General features: G+C 51.7%; 2 protein-coding genes across 2 annotated transcripts in view; both read left to right on the top strand.

Moving 5' to 3' along the window:
* LOC101120626 (bone morphogenetic protein 8B) overlaps window positions 1-16,188 on the top strand; it is a 43,270-nt gene that overhangs the window by 14,058 nt on the left and 13,024 nt on the right. The window contains exons 2-3 of the mRNA XM_015091655.4: window positions 3,436-3,625; window positions 4,051-4,199. Of these exons, the coding sequence (XP_014947141.3) occupies window positions 3,436-3,625; window positions 4,051-4,199 (339 nt within the window). The remainder of the gene's footprint in view (window positions 1-3,435; window positions 3,626-4,050; window positions 4,200-16,188) is intronic.
* On the top strand, window positions 5,949-14,795 carry LOC105604051 (succinyl-CoA:3-ketoacid coenzyme A transferase 2, mitochondrial-like). Its single transcript, XM_060399536.1, has one exon. It carries the CDS (start codon window positions 6,015-6,017, stop codon window positions 7,566-7,568), a length of 1,554 nt encoding a protein of 517 aa, XP_060255519.1. The 5' UTR covers window positions 5,949-6,014; the 3' UTR covers window positions 7,569-14,795.

The following is a 16,188-nucleotide window of genomic DNA, read 5'->3' on the forward strand; positions in this document are numbered from 1 at the left end:
GGCCAGGTCAACTCCGAGGTGGGGAGGTTATGCCATTTTTGCAGCACTGGATGGTGGAGGGCCACTGCGGTGGAAAAAGCCCAGAGGAGAGCCAGAACTCCTGGGCTCTGTCTCCACACGTGCATAAAAGTGGGAGAAGACTGTGTGCAGTGATCTTTCTTCCTTGGGCTCTAATGTTCTGGAATCATCAGCACGTTCATAAAGAAAATGTTGCTTTATGCCTGAGCCAGATCACAGTGGACGCCCCCACTGGCAAGGCAGGGGGCCTACCTCTCCTGGCCTGGGCACTTTTGGGAGATTCCAGACCTTGGTTAGAGGGGAAAGTGGAGGCTGGGCATGAGTGTGCACTGATAAGGAAATGCTCCTGAATAATCGGAAAGAAGCATGTGCCGGGCCACCACCAAGTGCAGCCACAGAAGCAGACAGGGCTTTGGACCCTTTCATTTCATTTCTGTATCAAATGGTCATTTTGTAGATGTGGATTCTGAAACGCAGAGGATCAAGTATCTTCATAAAGGTCAGGCAGGTGGAAAGGAGGCTCTTTGAAGCCATCCAAGTGCCTTTCAGTTGCACTGATATATTTTTATGTGAATCTTTCATTCCATAATTTATTTAGAAGAATAAAGCTGAGTATCTGTCTTTCATCTTCTGTGGCTCTTGAGTCACACATGAAACCCCCATTGGTGCTGGCAGGATGTTCTTACTTTGTTATGTCTGTTAGGTGAGGAAATTAGGGGTCAACACCCCTCCCACCTCCTAAGGAATGGCCATCGCTACTATCCCATGATCCCTGCCCTTTACAAAGCCCTTTTACAGCCCTGTGTGGAAAGGATCCTAGGACCTCCCCCCAACTTCCCAGATGAGCAGACTGAGGCCACCCACAGGAAGTACCTGGTTACTGACAGAGTCAGGGCTAAGACCAAAAGCCCCAGTTGGAGATCAGGGCATCTACCCCGCTCAGTGCTGTTTTAGTGGCTAGAGCAGGAGCAACCAGCCCGGGAACTACCATATGGAACATCCAAGTCTCAATAAATCCTGCTCCTTAACACCAGCATCTGAGAACCATCTTCACTAATCCACAGAAGCCACTGCTGAAAAGCCATACATCCACAGATTCCAGCAAAGAAAGCGGGGCAGGGCAGCCGGGGATGAGGGGAGGGCTCTCCTTTGGTTAGTGACAGTAATGTCTAGTTTATGGCCTCATCTCAGAAGTTTTATCCATTTCTGATGAAAATCATTTTCTTAAAATGTCCCACCGCTAGTGCTTGCCTGGAACAGCTGGGACAGGCAGTTTCCTGTGCGGGAACTATGGGGTTGGGGTTGGGTGGGCATCGCTTTCACACACCCACAGCTCAGAAGCTGGGAGCTGAGGTCAGTCCAGGGGAACAGGGCTCTCTGGACCCAGCACATGTGGGCCCCAGGTCAGCAAGGGAGGGAGGCCACAGAGCTTGGTGCCCTTGGAGCTGGCAGGTTCGTGGTTATTCCCTCAGTCCTGGATCCAACGTGAGTCAGTGTTAGGCCTGCAGACAGGTTCCCAGGGACCCACCTGTCAGCCCCCTCTTTGTCTTGGGGGCAGATACACTTAAGGATGCTTTGAGAGGGGTCCGGTACAGGGCATGGCTGGGCTACCCTTTTTCATTCTTGGGGTCACTCCTTGGAACAGCCAACAGCCTGGACCTATTTCACCCTGCAGATCAGGGCTGCTTCCATAGCCACATAACAGAGGTGGTCTCTCCAGTTACCTAATCCACGGAAATTGTCCCCAAAGCTGTGTGTGTGTGTGTCTGTAGGGAGGAGGGGAATCATGTGGTGATATTCATGGCGAGCATCACTTGGTGAAGGTTCAGAACCCTGCCCTCCATGCCCTGCCTGTGTGGGAGGACCTGGATCTGCCCGTGTCATGCTGCCCATGAAACAGCCTGGCTGGTGGGTGGGCATTTGCTGCGAGTCCAGCCCCCATCAGACGATGGGCGTTCTGTTCCCTCCTCCCTAGTCTGGGGATGAAAAGCCCATCTCCTTCCCAAACACGTGTGTCCACTGGCCCCGCACAGCACAGCTGTTTGCCCATCCCTGGACCAGGTCCCCACCGCGAGGACAGGAAGTGCTCCCACATCCGCCTCCACCACCAGCCTGGTGACTTGTGGTCGCTGAGTCCAGTAGCCAGAGAGAGAATTTTTAAAAAGACTCACAAACATGTAATTAAAATCTCAGTGTTGGTTTTAGGGGAAGGCTTGGGGCGGCTCCCACCCCTGCTTTGTGGAAACACAGATTTTTAGTGTTTGAAAGTGACAGGAGGCTAAAGTGAGATGCCCTAAATATACTGTCCTGGGCATTTCCGGCAGCTGGGGAAATGTGGGGTTTACTCCACTCCTGCGGTCTCTTGCCCAGACTGAGAGCATCCTAGCCACCAGCCCACCTCGGGTCCCTGCAGTCTGGGCTTTACCCTCGCCTCCACACATAGCTTCCACTCCACCCTCAGACCACGACCCCCTGCTGCCCAGAACCCTGGCCCTCCACTGGTCAGAGCACAGCCCACGCTCCAAGGCCAGGATTCCAGCCCTTGCAGCTGGACCACAGCCAGACTCACACCACGAGCCCCAGCTCTACACACCTGTGCATAGAGGTCCCCTCTGCCTAGAAAACCTGTCCTCCCACCTTCTCCACCCACCAAGACTCCATCCTGGCCTTCAAGGCCAGTTCAGGTGTCACCTCCTCCAGGAAGCCCCCTCAGATCACGCCATGGGACCCTACAACTTCCCCAGCCAGCATTTCCAGGAGCTGTTCCCCTACCATGCCTCTTCCTGGTCCTTTCCCTCAGATCCCCCTCCCTCTTTCCTCTTGTTCCTGTCCCCCTTTGCTGGGTGTTATTACTGTTTCTCCCTGCTGGTGCCATTGTCCCTCAGCTCTAGACCTTTACTAACGCTGGTTCCTGCCTCTGTGGTTTCTTCTCCCTTGACATCATGGCACATCCACTCTCACCCCAAGGCCCAGCTCCAAAGTCAGCTACACACCCAATCTCCCCTCACCGGCCATCCAGACACCAGCAGGCTCTGGGAGCCCTCGTCCCACTCAAATGCATTCAGCTATGTCTCTTTTCAGCCTTGGGTCTGAGTCCGTCTCCCCAGAGGAGGGACCTGTCCTGTACCCCATCTGTGGGTCCAGTAGGATGTGAGCAGGGCAGGCTGAGTTTAGGGCTCGGGGGCCATACGTGGACTCTGCCCTGTGGCACTGCCACGTGGCACTGCCACATGCCGGGTGCTGAGCCAGGCATCTCACCACACAGCTCTCGGAGCCCTCTGAGCACCCAGGAGGCAGAGCTGGGACAAGCCTGTTTTCGAGGGAGTCAGTCCTGCCCAGACTGCCCAGGCCCCCGCCTCCCACCCTGGAGCCGGAGCCCGAACCTCGAGTGACCGCCAGCCCCGCTCTGTCTTGCAGTGGAGCGTCACCCTGCCCTGGGCCACCAGGAGCCCCACTGGAAGGAGTTCCACTTTGACCTGACCCAGATCCCAGCCGGGGAGGCTGTCACGGCCGCGGAATTCCGGATTTACAAGCTGCCCAGCACCCACCCGCTCAACCAGACGCTCCACATCAGCATGTTTGAGGTGGTCCTGGAGCAGTCCAACAGGTGCTTGCCCCACACCCCCCCATACACCTGCTCAAATCTCTGTCAGGGTGTCTGGCCCAGCCCTGGGGTGCATTTTCCAGAAGACAGAAGGGGAGCTTCCTGGGCAGCCCACCCTCAGAGAAGAAAGATGTTTGGCCCAAGGCCTCGTCTCACTGTGGGGACAGGCCAGCAGCAGTCCTGGATTCAAGTCCCCAGCTGTCTTGGCTGTGGGACCATGGATGGGTCACTGAACTCCTGAGCCTCAGTTTCCCCATCTGTACACATGCTCCATAACACCTTTGTAGAGTAGACAGTGAGATAAGGCCTGAAAGGCACCCAGGCCAGAGCCAGGCGGGTAGAGGCCCCACGAATGGTCCCCCGGCGGGCACTGGAAACACAAAGGCAGCTGTGCTGGCCCTCGGTTAATTGTTCTTTCGTGTCCACAGGGAGTCTGACTTGTTCTTTTTGGATCTTCAGACGCTCCAATCTGGGGACGAGGGCTGGCTGGTGTTGGACGTGACAGCAGCCAGTGACCGCTGGCTCTTGAACCGTAACAAGGACCTGGGACTCCGCCTCTATGTGGAAACAGATGATGGTAAGACAGGGGTCAGCATCGAACCTTCCCCTGGGGCTCCTCCAAGGAAGCTGCTGGCAGCAGACACAGCTGGAGCCCCCTCATTTGGCCCCGGAGGGCTGGCCTTTCTCAGTCGAGGGGACTCAGTGGGTAGAGGGTGAGGGTTCCTCAGTGCGGGACAGCAGTAGGGCAGGTTGCTTGCCTTTCCAGGCCTCAGTTTCCTCACCTGTAAAATGAGGATTCGTGCCTTCATTCATTCATTCAGCCGGTGTTTGGGGGAGAGCCTCTTTTATCCCGGCAGTGGGACTAGAAACCCTGCAGGTGGGCCCGCGTTGGTGTGTCTGAGGTGCAGCAAGGGGCCACCATGGCTAGAGCACAGAGAGCCAGGGAGCGACTGTGAGGAGACTGAGAGAAGTGGCCAAAATATAAAGTATGAAATCAGTGTTATATTTTTTAAGAGAAGTGGAGGCTGGCAGGATCTGATTCAGCTTTTTTATAAAACAACCCTCCGAGACGCTCCCCCGCACGGGGGTGTAGCCTCTCCCCTTCCTTCAGTGTGGGCTACACTTAGTGACTTCCTTCCAAAGTGTGCACAGGCCAAGGTAGTAACTTTAGGGGGAAGCCTGAGTGGCACCCCCTCAGCCAGGTGCTTGGGCTCCTATGAACATCTCATGTAGCTCCCAGACACCCTTGGTCTGACAAGATGAGAACACTTCACCTCCGTGGTCTTTATCCTTGAAACCCAGAACCCCAGTCTCACCATGAGAAAAACACCAGACAACCTAAAACTGACGTACATTCTACAGGAAAAAAGACACTGAGAAATGAATTAAATCCGAGTCAGTCATGGTGTTTAGTAAATAATAAGACACCAATATTGGTTCATTAGTTGTAACAGCGGTACCACAGTCATTTAAATGTGCTTTCCAGGTGAAACTGGGTCTGAGCATGTGAGAACTCTATATAATCTTAGAGTATTTTCTCTGAATCTCAACTATTGTAAAATGAAAAGTCCATTTATCTTATGTACAAAATAAATATCCTCTGATTAGTGGGGAGAGTAGACTGTGGGGGACAAGAGCGAAGTCAGAGAGGCCCCACAGCCTCGCAGGGTCGAGGTGGGAGCTGGGGGTGGGGGAGCTTGTCCAGGGAGGAGGGTGCTTGGAGGCCACACCGGTGACAGGACTGAGCCAGTGGCTCTTTTTATTTATTTATTTATTTATATTTATTAATTTTTATTTTTACTTTATTTTACTTTACAATACTGTATTGGTTTTGCCCAGTGGCTCTTTTTAACAGGTTTGGTGGTGTTCTTGCCCGAGGTGGGGACAAAGAGAGGAGGAGCAGGTTTGAGGCAGGAAGGCAAGAGGTCTCCTTCGGCGGGGCTGTCGTTGAGGCCCGGCTTGACGAACGTGGAAATGTTGCAGGACCGGGAGCGCTGGGGACACAGGTGTTGGAGCCCGTGCCCCGGGGGTGGAATTTTGGGGGGTGGGGGGCGACGCGAGTAGCGCGCCTGGGAGGAAGGGTGACGATGGAGAGGGCAGGAGGCCGGCGCCCAGGCTTCCCGGGAGGGACGTCGCCTCGGGGTCTCCGAGCGTCAGGCCCGGGATCCCTCTGGTCCTCCAGACGACCCAGGCGGTCCCGCCTCCCGCCTTCGCGGCCCGGGAAGCGCGGGCCCTCGGGCCCTCGGAGCGCGGAGGCGGAGCGGAGCGGCGGGAACCAGCCGGGCGGGCGCATCACGGCTGGGCGCCCCCTGCTCTGTGACGCGCGGGCGGGGACGCGCGGTTGCCTCCTGTCCCCGCCGGGCCCGGAGCCCGAGCCGGAGCGGAGCGGCCGATGGCGGCCCTGCGGCTCGTGGCGTCGGCGCTCGGGCGCCGGGTCCCCGCCGGCCACTCGCGGCGCGCGCTGGCGAAGGGTGGCGCGTGCGGCTTCGCCTGCAGCGCCCGCGCGCGCGTCAGGTTCTACACGGACCCGGTGAAGGCCGTGGGAGACATCACTGATGGCTCGAGGATCATGATCGGGGGCTTCGGGCTCTGCGGGATCCCGGAGAACCTGATAGGGGCGCTGCTGAAGACCCGCGTGAAGGACTTGACTGTGGTGAGCAGCAACGTGGGGGTGGAGAGCTTCGGTCTCGGCCTTTTACTGGGGACCAAGCAGATCACCCGCATCGTCTGCTCCTACCTGGGGGAGAACTCGCTCTGTGAGCAGCAGTACCTGGCGGGTGAGCTGGAGCTGGAGATCACGCCCCAGGGTACCCTGGCCGAGCGCATCCGCGCAGGGGGCGCCGGTGTGCCCGCCTTCTACACCCCCACGGCCTACGGGACCTTGGTCCAGGAGGGAGGCGCACCCATCAGGTACTTACCAGATGGCCACATCGCCATCCTCAGCCAGCCCAGGGAGGTGAGGGAGTTCCATGGGCAGCACTACCTGCTGGAGCATGCCATCACCGCTGATTTTGCTTTGGTGAAAGGGTGGAAGGCCGACTGGGCAGGAAATGTCATCTTCAGGGCCAGCGCCAGGAACTTCAACGTGCCCATGTGCAAAGCCGCCAGAACCTCCGTGGTGGAGGTTGAAGAAATTGTGGACGTGGCAGCCTTTGCCCCAGAAGACATCCATGTTCCTAACATTTATGTAGATCGCATAATACAGGGGGAAAAATACGAGAAAAGAATTGAGCGCTTAACTGTCCGGAAAGAGGATGATGAAATATGCACGTCTTCAGATAACATAAGGACACGGATCATCAAGCGGGCAGCTCTTGAATTTGAGGATGGCATGTACGCCAATCTGGGCATCGGCATCCCTCTCCTGGCCCCCAACTACATCAGCCCCAACATCACCGTGCACCTTCACAGTGAGAACGGGATCTTGGGCTTGGGTCCCTTTCCATTAAAAGAGGAGGTGGACACGGACATCATCAACGCGGGCACGCAGACAGTCACCCTTCTTCCCGGGGGCTCTTTTTTCTCCAGCGATGAATCATTTGCCATGATTCGAGGGGGACACATCAACCTGACCTTGCTGGGAGCCATGCAGGTTTCCAAGTACGGTGACCTGGCTAACTGGATGATACCCGGCAAGAAGGTGAAAGGCATGGGGGGTGCGATGGATCTGGTGTCCAGTTCCAAGACGCGAGTGGTGGTCACCATGCAGCACTGCAACAAGGCCAATGAACCCAAGATCGTGGAGAAGTGCACCATGCCGCTGACTGGGAAGCGGTGCGTGGACCGAATCATCACCGAGAAGGCCGTGTTTGACGTGCACAAGAAGACAGGACTGACCCTGATGGAGCTCTGGGACGGCCTCACAGTGGAGGACATCAAAAAGAGCACGGGGTGCCCCTTTGCCGTCTCCCCGAACCTCAGACCCATGCAGCAGGTCAAAATGTAGCCCGAGAGTGAACCTCGGTCCCAGAGCGTGTGCTTCTGCCTTCACCTCCCAGGACTGCATTCCAAGGAAGCCACAGTCACATTTGTACATTTCACCAGCATCCTGCCGGCTTTGTCCTGCCATCCCAGGCTGCCTGCCCCTGGATAGCCTAGGTTCTCTCAGGAGAGACGTGCCTTTAATTAAAAATGAAAGGAAAACAGACACTGCCTTGTATGTCCTGTGAGTTCTGAGAAAGCTGTTTCCATCACCCTCCTCACTGTCTGTGATATTGTTACTGAAAATGCAAGTCCTTGTGCCTGATGCACAGTGAGGCCAAACAATACTAAAACATTGGAGTTTGGAACAAAGAAAGGTTTATTACAGGGCCATGCAAGGAGATGCGTGGCTCATGCGCTAAGAACCCTAAAAACTTTCAGCAAAGCCCTTTTATAGGCAAGGTGAGGAAGGGTCCTGGTTAGTTGTTACAAACTGCTTGGTGACAGATCCTTTGCTCTTAAAGTCAGGTCATTGTCAGGTAAGGATGTTCCTGTAAGTGAAAGTGAAGTCACTCAGTTGTGTCCAACTCTTTGTAACCCGGGGACTGTAGCCCACCAAGCTCCTCCATCCATGGGTTTCTCTAGGCAAGAATACTGGAGTGGGTTGCCATTGTAAGTCTCTACCAAATTCTCTGCCCTGACAAGAAAGGGAAAGGTCCCAGGGCACAACTTTCACCCTCCAAGGTCTCAGTCCTGACTTAGAGGATGCAGCTTTCAGTTGGCAGTGCCCTCAAGGCCACGTTCCCAGACTCTGCCCAGCTATCATCACTGAAGGAGCCAGGCACCCAACCCAATCAGCTCTCCGGCTCCTCAGGCCACCCAAAGAGGGGGGAGATCAGGTCCCACAAACTGCAACCCAGGCAGACTGCCGCTGCTGTCTGGCCACAGAGACAAGGATTGGGGAGAGGATCACCGCTGCCTCGAGGCCTGGGCCAAGGCTAGTGGATGGCCTTGATGACGGCTCTGGAGCCCAGCAGGATACAGCCCTCAGTCTGTTCCCTGGGCACCCCGGCTCACGTGCTGGCTCAAGCCTGGGTGAGCTGGAGGGCTTCCTGGAGAAAGCCAGGATCCCCCTGTTACCCACCTCTCCACCTCATGACCATCACTCCACTGTTTTCTGAATCCCTTCACTAACTGTCCTTTCTTGACAATTAGAGGCTTGTAGGCAGGGCCCATTGGAGAAGGAAATGGCAACCCACTCCAGTATTCTTGCCTAGAGAATCCTGTGGACAGAGGAGCCTGGTGGGCTGCTGTCCATAGGGTTGCATAGAGTCGGACACGATTGAAGCAACTAAGCAGGCATGCATGTATTGGAGAAGGAAATGTGGGGTCTTCATCCAGAATTGAGAAGCCTGGTGGGCTGCCGTCTATGGGGTCGCACAGAGTCGGACACAGCTGAAGCGATTTAGCAGCAGCAGCAGGAGCAGCAGCAGCAGCTTGCGGGGCCTGTTACAGCACCAACCAATGACTGAGCAGGACCAGTAATGGTCACTCATTGACAGTTGGTTGTTTATGGGGGAGGCCCACCAAGGCACCGACCAATGGCTGAGCCGGACCCGTTGCTTGGTAACAGGATGCGGAGTAATGAGAAGCAGCAATGGCTGCAGGTTAGAGGCTGACCTCACTGCTCTATTACAATATTTATGTTAAATTCTTTGCCGCTTGAGATGATTCCACAGTAAGGGTTTCATTGAAGTGTCTGCTGTCACAAATGGATCCTGAAATGTAGGGGAAAGTAATGGAGGAGAAACTGTTACGGACACAAGTTCTCTCTGCTCACTGCTTGATGGATCAACCAATCCAGAGACAAGTTTTAGGGGCAAGGAAGAATGACTTTAATAAGAAAGCTAGCAGGCCGAGAAGATGGCAAACTAGCGTCTCAAAAAAACCATCTTGTCCCAGTCCCAATTTGGGCCCCTTTTATGCAGAGGAGGGGGAGAGGACTACTGCAATGCCAACCAATGGCTTGTTGGAACCACTAACAGTTGCTTGTTGCAATAGTTCACTTAGGGGAGGGTCTTGGAAGAGGGACACACCGCAGTGCCGACCAATGGCTGAGCAAGTCTGCTATAGGTTGTGCCTGTCCCGCCCCTGTTCCCCGCTGTCAATGTCCATTTCACAGTCTTGTGGTAAAAAGGGGCAAGGATCTTTCTGACTACTTCCTGTTGAATAGGGGCGATGAGGGGATGATTCTGAAATGGAATTGATCAGCTTTGGGTTGAGAATATTCGTTAAAATTTTATTAAGCACTACAATTCTTTATCTTGAGACTATTCCTTAAAATTTTAGTAAGCACTACAATTCTTTATCTACAACTCTTGGAACATAATGAAATCCTTCTATGAAAGTTGAAATATTTTTTATTTGGGGCTGCATCAGGTCTTAGTTGCGGCACGTAGGACTTTTGTCGTGGCCCGCAGAATCTCCCGTCGTGGCACACAGGTTCACAGATTTCTCTCTAGCTGTAGTGCATGGCATCAGTAGTTGTGGCGTGCCAGGCTTATTTGCCCCACAGCATGTGAGATCTAGGTTCCCAGGGATTGACCCCACATCCTCTGTATTGGAAGGCAGATTCTTAACCACTGGACCACCAGGGAAGTACCTACCATGAAATTTTAATCTCAGTATTTACCCTTTGCAAAGAGTAACCTTAAATCTTCTAAGGGTTCCCAAACCCGTTGCTCTCTAGGTCTCTCAGGAGTTGGGTCATTTTCTCCCTTTTTAAAATATTTATTTGGCTGTACATAGGACCCAGTACCCTGACCAGGGATGGAACCCAGGCCCCCTGCAGTGGGAGCATAGAGTCTTAGCCATAGGACCACAAGGGAAGTCCCAAGAGCTGGGTCATTTTCTGATGACAATGGGGCTATCTTAACCCAAGTGTGATGAATCCATGGCTTTACTCCAGCTAAACTGACAGATGAATGCATGGTAAGGACCACATGTGGGCCTGTCCACTTGCCTGTCCAGATGCGAAAGGATGCAAGGCTGCCTCAGGTGGATAGTCAGACCTGCTGGAAGCAAACTCATGAACAGAGATTAGTATAGTGCCCACAGTTTTCACGTAATTGGCAACTGCTAGATCTTTCAGGCACTTACAGATTCTCCTGCCCGGGCAGACGTCTGGAATGACCACAATGATACAATATTTCAGATGGGCTTAATTAAGCCTACTTCTGGGAGCCACTCTGACTAGTAGCAGGGCAACTGGCAAGGCTGTATCCCAAATTAAATTAGTCTCTTCACATATTTTAACAATGTTCCTTTTTAATGTGTGGTTCATTTTCTTGGTTTTTTTTTCTGCAGATTGTGTTCTCCAGGATGAATGTAGCTTCCAAGTAATTTGCAGTGCCTTAGACACTTGTTGGGTTTTGCTAGAGACAAAAGCAGGCCTGTCATTACTTTGAAGGGAGTGAAGCAGTCTGAATTGGGAGGTTATTTCCTTAAGGAGGGTTTCCCTTGTGGATCAGATGGTAAAGAATCCACCTGCAATGCAGGAGATTTGGGTTTGATCCCTGGGTTGGGAAGATTCCCCTGGAGAAGGGAACAGCTACCCACTCCAGGATTCTGGCCTAGAGAATTCCATGGACAGAGGAGCCTGGCAGGCTCCAGTCCATGGGGTTGCAAAGAGTTGGACACAACTGAGCAACTTACACTTTAACTTTCCTTAAGGAGAACCTTAAGCATTTCAGAGGCTTTTTCTTTCCTGGTGGGATATGCCTCCACATACCCTGAAAAAGTGTAGACAAATACTAGCAAGCATCTGAAATTTCCTGTGACTCAAGGCGTTTGAGTGAAGTCTGTTTGCCAGACCTCAGTGGGGCAGGCTCCTCGTGTTGAGTCCCTATCTGGGGAGGTCTGACAGCAGTCTTGGGGTTATTTTTCACATAAATCATGCAATTTTGAGTGACTCACTGGATGGTCCTTTGTGGTTAGGCCCCATTTATGTATTTTTGCACTCCATAGTCCAAGCAAGGGGCTCAAAATCATGTTCCTTTAAAGCTTCATAGAGGGTCTTTACTATGAACCCATAGTTCAGGATCCAAATCCAACAGAATACTGAAATTCCCAGAAACACCCTGAGTTGTCTGTGACTCTTGGGTGTTTCCAAGCCTGTGATTACCTGCAGGCAAAATGTCCATGGGAAAGGACAAAACTCAGATACGTGACTTATTGCTCACATGCTTGGGCCTTTTCTTGGGAGACCTTATATCCACAATCGGCCAAATAATTCAGGGTTCTTATGGTATTCTGTAGACACTTACCATGTGTAAGTCTTGCTAAAAGCATATTGCCCATATATTGGAATAAGAGTTTTTCATCCAATGTTAAGTTTCTCAGGTCCCTAACTAACATATCTCCAAACAAGGTGGAGGAGTTCTTAAGTCCTCGAGGCAGGACTGTCCAAGAATACTATTGGACTCTCTGTGTTTCTGGGTCCTGCCATTCAAAAGCAAACAGCTGCTGTGGTTCTTCTGCAATAGGGATGCAGAAAAAAGCCATCTTTCAAGTCCAAAACTAAGAACAAGTTATTTTCTCCCAGAAGAATTCTGACCAGTGTGGATTATGTTGGGCTTCCCAGGTTGATCAGTGGTAAAGAATCCACCTATCAATACAAGAGATATGGGTTTGATCCCTGGGTCAGGAAGATCCCCCGGAGAAGGAAATGGCAACCCACTCCAGTCTTCTTCCCTAGGAAATCTCATGCACAAAGGGGCATGGTGGTCTGCAGTCCATGGGTTGCAAAGGAGCTGGACATGACTTAGCAAATGAACAACAACAATGGATTAGGTACCACAGAGTGCAAATCTTGAACTATTTCATTAATAGCCCTTGAGTCTTGGACGAAGTGATACTATGTTGAGTTTGGCATTTAAAATTTTTTATTTATCTTTATTTTCGGCTGCTCTGGGTCTTCCTTATTGCGCTTTTTTCTCTAGTTGCAGCTGGCAGGAGCTACTCTTCTGTTGCATGCAAAGGCTTCTCACTGCTGTGACTCCTCTTGTTGCAGAGCACACGCTCTGGGCTCAGAGGCCTCGGTAGTTTCAGCACTGTCTCAGGAGCTGTGCCTCACGGGCTTAGGTGCTCCTCGGTGTGTGGAATCTTCCAGGACCAGGGATTGAACCCATGTCCCCTACATTGGCAGGTGGATTCTTATCCACTGCACCACCCAGAAAGTCCAAGTTTGGCTTTTTGATTGGGCGGATGGGGTGTTATTCGGGGACCTGCAATGTTTAGTCAGTCCTGTTTTAGGAATTTTTTCAAGAATTAGCTGAACTCCCTTTTGGGTCTCTTGCCTCAGAGAGTATGGTTTTAAGTTAGGTGTCCCAGTGTCCCTTTTTAATGGGACATGTATTAGCCATGCATTTTTGCCCTTCCCTGGGGTGCCATCAGCCCATATTTCTAGCCTTACCTTTTTTTAGACCTCAAGGGCAGAAGCGATGGGGAAGAGCTCTGTCACCTTTTCTGGGGTGTCCATGAGTGCCATCTGTAGCTTACAGCATGCTCTGGTGGGACCCTGATGTCAAGCTACTTTGACAAAAAAAAGATACTTGAGCATTTAATTTACAAACTAGATCTCAACCCAAAAGATTGGACACGCTGTCATATATAAGAAACTGTGTTTCAGGATGAGGTCGTCTAACTGGCATTCTAGAGGTTTGTAAGAAAGAATAACTTTGTACTTTTCCAGAAACTCTTGTGACCAGGATGGACTGAGATGTTTTCTGTGTCACCTTGGTGTCTACCAATCAGAAAGTCAATCAACTTGTCCCTCACTGTCAAAGTTACCTGGGACTCTGCGGGGAAATTGGCATTGGACACCTCAAGTCTAAGGGAGCCCCCAGGCCTCTTCATTCATCATCAGAGTGTTCCTCTCTTTCTACCAGATGGGAGGCTCCTGTCTTTCTTTCATTGTTTTACTCTTTAGCCTAGGGCACTCCTCCTGTGCCCTTCCTTTTTACAGTAAGCACATTGATTCCTCCCTGTGTGGGCTCACTTCTCTTCTGGGTACTTGCTTTCCAGGAATCCAACGCTGTGGCCAGAAAATTGTGTTCTGTCTTGCATCTTCTTCCTCTGACCTGTCCCCTGTTGTTGAACACCTTAAAAGCAACAGCTATCAATTGAGAAGGGCTCATTCCAAAGGCACCATCTGACTTTTGTAATTTTCTTCTTATATCTGGGCGCTTTACCCAATGAAGGTACTATTTACCATTCTCATATTTTCAGAGGCCTCAGGATCTGCACCAGTATTGTGCCTATAAGCTTGATAAATTCTTTCTAAAGACTCTGATGGATCCTCACTGAGTTTTGGTTATCTCTTGAATTTTTTTTAAGTCTTTTGTCTCATCTTTCAAAGACCCGCACTTCCTATAATGCTGTAGGAGAGGCATGTCTCCATTATTAGGATCCCAGTTGGTCTCAGCAATAAGGACTGCCAGGTTTGCTTCTGGAATTCCATCTGGATCTGCTAGATGAAGCTGGTTTGCTTCCCCTCTAACCTTGTCAAAGACTATCCTTCTTTCATCCCCAGCAAGCACCATATTCATAAGCGTATGAATGCCTGCCCAGGAAGAATCAGTTCAGTTCAGTTCAGTCGCTCAGTCGTGTCCGACTCTTTGCGACCCCATGAATCGCAGCACGCCAGGCCTCCCTGTCCATCACCAGCTCCCAGAGTTCACTCAGATTCACGTCCATCGAGTCCGTGATGCCATCTAGCCATCTCATCCTCTGTCGTCCCCTTCTCCTCCTGCCCCCAATCCCTCCCAGCATCAAAGACTTTCCCAATGAGTCAACTCTTCGCATCAGGTGGCCAAAGTACTAGAGTTTCAGCTTTAGCATCATTCCTTCCAAAGAAATCCCAGGGCTGATCACCTTCAGAATGGACTGGCTGGATCTCCTTGCAGTCCAAGGGACTCTCAAGAGTCTTCTCCAACACCACAGTTCAAAAGCATCAATTCTTCGGCACTCAGCCTTCTTCACAGTCCATCTCTCACATCCATACATGACCACTGGAAAAACCATAGCCTTGACTAGCTGGACCTTAGTCGGCAAAGTAATGTCTCTGCTTTTGAATATGCTATCTAGGTTGGTCATAACTTTCCTTCCAAGGAGTAAGCGTCTTTTAATTTCATGGCTGCAGTCACCATCTGCAGTGATTTTGGAGCCCCCCCAAATAAAGTCTGACACTGTTTCCACTGTTTCCCCATCTATTTCCCATGAAGTGATGGGACCAGATGCCATGATCTTCGTTTTCCGAATGTTGAGCTTTAAGCCAACTTTTTCACTCTCCACTTTCACTTTCATCAAGAGGCTTTTTAGTTCCTCTTCACTTTCTGCCATAAGGGTGGTGTCATCTAGTGAGTGGCAAAGCTAGCAGTGACAAGTTCAGTCATATGGAAGAGGTCCTCTCAGTATGTAGGGTTATTGGGTTTTCCTGTTAAACAGATCTGAAGTTGAGAATGGCTTGTGCATCCACAGAAACCCAGCCGGCTGGCCATCTGCTTTAAAGCCTCCTACGGGATATCAGCGGGCTCTTCCCTGGTGGTTCAGATGGTAAAGCATCTGCCTACAATGTGGGAGACCTGGGTTCGATCCCTGGGTTGGGAAGATCTCCTGGAGAAGGAAATGGCAACCCACTCTGGTACTCTTGCCTGGAAAAGCCTATGGACAGAGGAGCCCGGTAGGCTACCGTCCATGGCGTCACAAAGAGTTGGACACGACTGAGTGACTTCACTCACTCACAGAATATCAGCACAAAGAAAATTGCCCTGTTCCAGAAGTGGCTCCCAGTCCAAACTGGGTGCCTTATTGGGTCTTAAATGGTGACACCAAACCAGGTCCCTGTGCCTGGGAATTAACATGAAGTGAAGTGAAAGTCACTCAGTTGTGTCCAGCTCTTTGCGACCTCATGGACTTTACAGTCCATGGAATTCTCCAGGCCAGAATACTGGAGTGGATAGCCTTTCCCTTCTCCAGGGGATCTTCACAACCCAGGGATTGAACCCAGGTCTCCTGCATTGATGGCGGATTCTTTACCAGCTGAACCACAAGGGAACCCCAAGAATACCGGAGTGGGTAGCCTAACCCTTCTCCAGTGGATCGTCCCGACCCAGGAATTCAACCAGGGTCTCCTGCATTGCAGGTGGATTCTTTACCAACTGAGCTATCAGGGAAGCTGGTATAGGGAACCTGTTGCCTCCTGAATGTCAGTTCCTTGCTCCAACTGCCATGCATGGGGGCAGCCAGGGCCACTTCAGGGAATTCTTGAAGGGAAGATCCTCAGGACAAGTGGCCCCAGGAGCTCCTAAGGCCTTACCAGAAAATACCCCACCTGGGGCCAGCTAGCTGCAAGCATCAAGGCTCCTGGCTGGCTCACCAAAATTTTTTACTGAGCCCAAGCTAGTTCTGCTCAGGCCAATAAATTAGGAGACAAGTTGTTGGGACAAGCAAGAACGACTTTAATCAGAAAGCTAGCAGATCAAGAAGATGGCTAGCTAGTGTCTTAGGAAAAAAAAAACTATCTTGTCCCAGTCCGAATGTGGGCTCCTTTTATACAGAGGAAGGGGAGTGAGCGGGGCCTACTT

The sequence above is a fragment of the Ovis aries genome, chromosome 1 (genome assembly GCF_016772045.2).
Source record: "Ovis aries strain OAR_USU_Benz2616 breed Rambouillet chromosome 1, ARS-UI_Ramb_v3.0, whole genome shotgun sequence".
In the NCBI taxonomy this organism is placed as follows: domain Eukaryota; kingdom Metazoa; phylum Chordata; class Mammalia; order Artiodactyla; family Bovidae; genus Ovis; species Ovis aries.